Below are 3,938 nucleotides of genomic sequence, written 5' to 3' on the forward strand. Positions count from 1 at the left end.
GTACAAGACCATGTGTCATACGAATATGCTCTTAGGGAAAAGAACAGAAGCTAAATGTTGCTGTAATTACCCATTTTTACTGGCTCGCTGCCTTGCTTAAAAGGTACTTTTGACCACTTACGTACATGTTTTGATTATACTGAATGAACTGTTCTGTGAACTATTTAGCAATATGTAAAACTCTAATCATATCCTTGACGTGCATTGAGTTTGACATTTGACCATAGATTCCAATTACATGCTGAGAGAGTTGTCTTCTAACTGTGGGTGGCAGTTGCATCTAGTACAATAGGCTGGGGGTACAGCTGCAGGCTCATCCTGTGTCAAGGGTGTTTTCCATTGTCTAAAGATTGTAGTGTTGCAATTCATGCAAGGGTCCCATTTTATCTAGTACTTTTGATTTCAGTATTGAGTGTCACATACTTATGCTTTGTAACGCATTCAGACCTGTACCTTGAAACAGGCTATTTGGAGGCATACTTGGAAGCTATTTGGAGGCAATGAGGGGTTCCTCATTGTCTAAAATAGTTTTCCTGTGTCAGCAAAATGCTGAATGATTCCAGCAATGGCTATGTCATATTGCAACATGCATGTATTAGTTTCAACTGAAACAATGGCACTCACAAGCTTTTTGTTATGGTTGATGAGGTTCACATAAAACAATAAACCTTTGCAGAAAGGTACTGAGTTAATATCCCTTCCAATTCCCATTTGGAAGGGTTAGTAATGCAGTTGGTAATGCACCTTTTTCTATTTTAATATTACATGATTACCATTCTGCATGTAACAGTCTCCCTCTGCCACCAGCTGATTTGATCCAAGGGGTGTAACCAGTATGTCAAGCTGAGTGATTTGCATAAATTGTCATTAGTCCCAATGGCTCTCTGATAGCTTTTGAAAGTCATTCACAACCATGAAAATCTAGACAGGATGCCTCCAAATAGCCTGGTTCAAGGTACAGGTCTGAATGCGTTACAAAGCATAATTATGTGACACTCAATACTGAAATCAAAAGTACTAGATAAAATGGGACCCTTGCATGAATTGCAACACTACAATCTTTAGCCAATGGAAAACACCCTTGACATAGGATGAGCCTGCAGCTGTACCCCCAACCTATTGTACTAGATGCAACTGCCACCCACAGTTAGAAGACAACTCTCTCAGCATGTAATTGGAATCTATGGTCAAATGTCAAACTCAATGCACGTCAAGGATATGATTAGAGTTTTACATATTGCTAAATAGTTCACAGAACAGTTCATTCAGTATAATCAAAACATGTACGTAAGTGGTCAAAAGTACCTTTTAAGCAAGGCAGCGAGCCAGTAAAAATGGGTAATTACAGCAACATTTAGCTTCTGTTCTTTTCCCTAAGAGCATATTCGTATGACACATGGTCTTGTACTCTAAAAATAAATCAATGTCATTAACTCTTAAACACAACCAGCCTCCTTACTAGCTAGAGTATAAAAAACAAACATTTTACTGATTAAATTAACTCAGTATCAATGGCACACTCATAAAAGAATTATAGTTTTTTGTTCTGACCTTACCTGCGCATTGGCTTTCCGTCCATGCACCGTGAAGAGAAGCCTTCACCCGACAATTCAATTCCTGACCTAAGGAAACAGAAGTACAACATTCAAAAGTGAAAGTAAGTCCTACTTTCTCTATTTATAATGACTCTTTAAGAACAATGTAACTGACCACACCCAAATAATAAGATGACTGAGTCTTTCTCCAGCTGGGAAATTTACAGAAAGATAAACAATGTCTTGGTTGCAGACAATAAGCCACAAGAAAATGTAAGCATCTTGCTAGCTATCAATTACAATATAGTTAGCATAGTGGTGATGATGTAGGCATACACACACAAATTCAGTAACCCGCACATCTCCCTGGACATTTGAAAATACTTTCTTTTTTTTTTTAAACCAAGGGAGGAAAGATTCTTTAGAACAGTGGCATTTTCTCTCTCACTCCTCAAAATGTGCCACACTATATTTATTCTTCACACATATGAAATTACCAGAAATGCACACAAGTTTAGCACCTATTAAGCACCACAGTGCTTACCTAAAACTGCACTGGAGAGTCAGTATCTGTTCAAGATCAAAGTTTGCATCTAGGACCTAAAGACAGCTTTGCACCCCACTCTCTTCTTCCCTGCAAGTAAAAGTCATAATATAGTGAGTGCCTCATAGACTTATATGAATCAAGCTGCTTGATGCTGTTTCTCAGTAATTCCACATAAGTGTACTTTTACTTGTTAACAGAAGTAATAGTTGCATATTCCTCGGTCATCCAAGCACTGATTTCTAATTCTAGTGTGGAGTATGTTTCTTTTTTCAGAGATATAAAACTTGATATTTTAAAGAACTAAATAAAATGAAGAAAGAAACTGACAGATGGTAAAAACAGTGAAACTGGCATTAGAAAAGCACTGCCAAATGAACAAAGGAAAAATAACAAAAACTCTGTTCAAAAACACAACATTTTTTCAGTCCCAAGTGTTACTTGGAATTTCAGGAGGTATGATAACCTCACTTCTCTAAGGAGTTTTTCATGCTTCTTTTCAAATAAAAGCCATCACGCCAATATCAAAACTAAATTTTATGAAGACACCAGATATTCCCTTCTGTACTGCAGCGTTTCATTGCATCTCTCATCAACATTTGAACTCAAGATGTGACAGCAACCACACCAACATTTCGTAATTCTCTCACATGTTCTTCCCAAGAAACACAAAGGACTTCACAAACAATCAGAGATGCATGACATGGCTACAAGACAGGAAAAAGTAGAATTATACCTATCTATGAGATTGGGCAAGTTCTGGGTTTGAAACAAAACTTCTAAATTGCAGCCTGGTGGTCAAGACAAAAGCAGGACTCAAAAGACCTGGGCTCAATTCTTAGTTATGGCTCAGCCTTCTGAGAGCCTTGGGCATAAGCCCTTTGCCTCAGCTCTTTCAGGGGGTAAAACTACCTCACTCACCCCTGCTAATGTTCAAGGCTTATTTTCCATTACTTTTGGTTCAGTATAAAATAGATTGCAAATGTGGATAAAATCTGCATGTGGTTAGACTGATAAATGCGTAGTGGGGTATTCCACTAACACACTATATAAATATATACGCAGGCTGAATATTTTGCCTAGGAAAGCCACCTTGTTTCCAAGAAGGCTTCAATTTTGCTACCTTCAGCATTGTAAGCTTCTCAAGCTAGCTGGCAGTAGGTGCACCGACTTGCTAATAAATGCAACCAGATTTGGAACCTGTTCCCAAGATGTGTTCGGAGGTTGGCTCTCACTGACTTCAGCACGAGGGGCAACATTTGGTCCCTCCTAGGATTAAGTGTCATGGGAAGCACTAAAGGGCTTCCCAGAGTTACAAGGCTGGTAGCCTCACGTGTCATGTCCTAACAGTGTACATTTAGATAAACGAGCATCTCCCCATTGATCCTCTGGCAAGAGCCTAAACAGAAGCTGTTGGCTGCACCTTGCAGGCACTTTGCACAAGAAAGGGAGGGAGGAGAGGCTGCCATATTAGCTCATCAGCACCTGGAGCATATGAATCCCCTTGAGAACATCGATTTAAAAAAAAAAGAATCGAGAGGGAACCTCTTGGCCCGTGCTGCCCCTGCACCCCAGACTTCAGGTCTTCAGCCCAATGAATCAGGTCTCAGGTAGCCCCGTCTGCTGCCCAACTCCCCTGGCTGTAACCCTGGCTCTGGGTGATGCACACACACGAAGGCACATGTAGGTATACAGGCACACACACACATGGATACACACACACACTCGTGTACACACAAGCACAGGGATAGGCATGCACACACGAGTGCACATGTAGGTATGCAGACACACACACACAGGGATACACATACACACACACACACGCAGCCGGGCCCCGCCGGAGCCCCGGCCCGAGGGCA

The 3,938-nt window shown here is 40.6% G+C and overlaps 1 protein-coding gene across 2 annotated transcripts in view; it reads right to left on the minus strand.

Moving 5' to 3' along the window:
* Nucleotides 1–3,938, minus strand: part of KLHL20 (kelch like family member 20) — a 40,164-nt gene that overhangs the window by 35,916 nt on the left and 310 nt on the right. For both annotated transcript variants that reach the window (XM_019501869.1, XM_019501868.1), the window contains exon 2: nt 1,557–1,622. In XM_019501869.1, the coding sequence (XP_019357414.1) occupies nt 1,557–1,579 (23 nt within the window). In that variant the 5' untranslated portion in view covers nt 1,580–1,622. The remainder of the gene's footprint in view (nt 1–1,556; nt 1,623–3,938) is intronic.

The sequence above is a fragment of the Gavialis gangeticus genome, unplaced genomic scaffold (genome assembly GCF_001723915.1).
Source record: "Gavialis gangeticus isolate Ggan-Ray unplaced genomic scaffold, GavGan_comp1, whole genome shotgun sequence".
Taxonomy (NCBI): domain Eukaryota; kingdom Metazoa; phylum Chordata; order Crocodylia; family Gavialidae; genus Gavialis; species Gavialis gangeticus.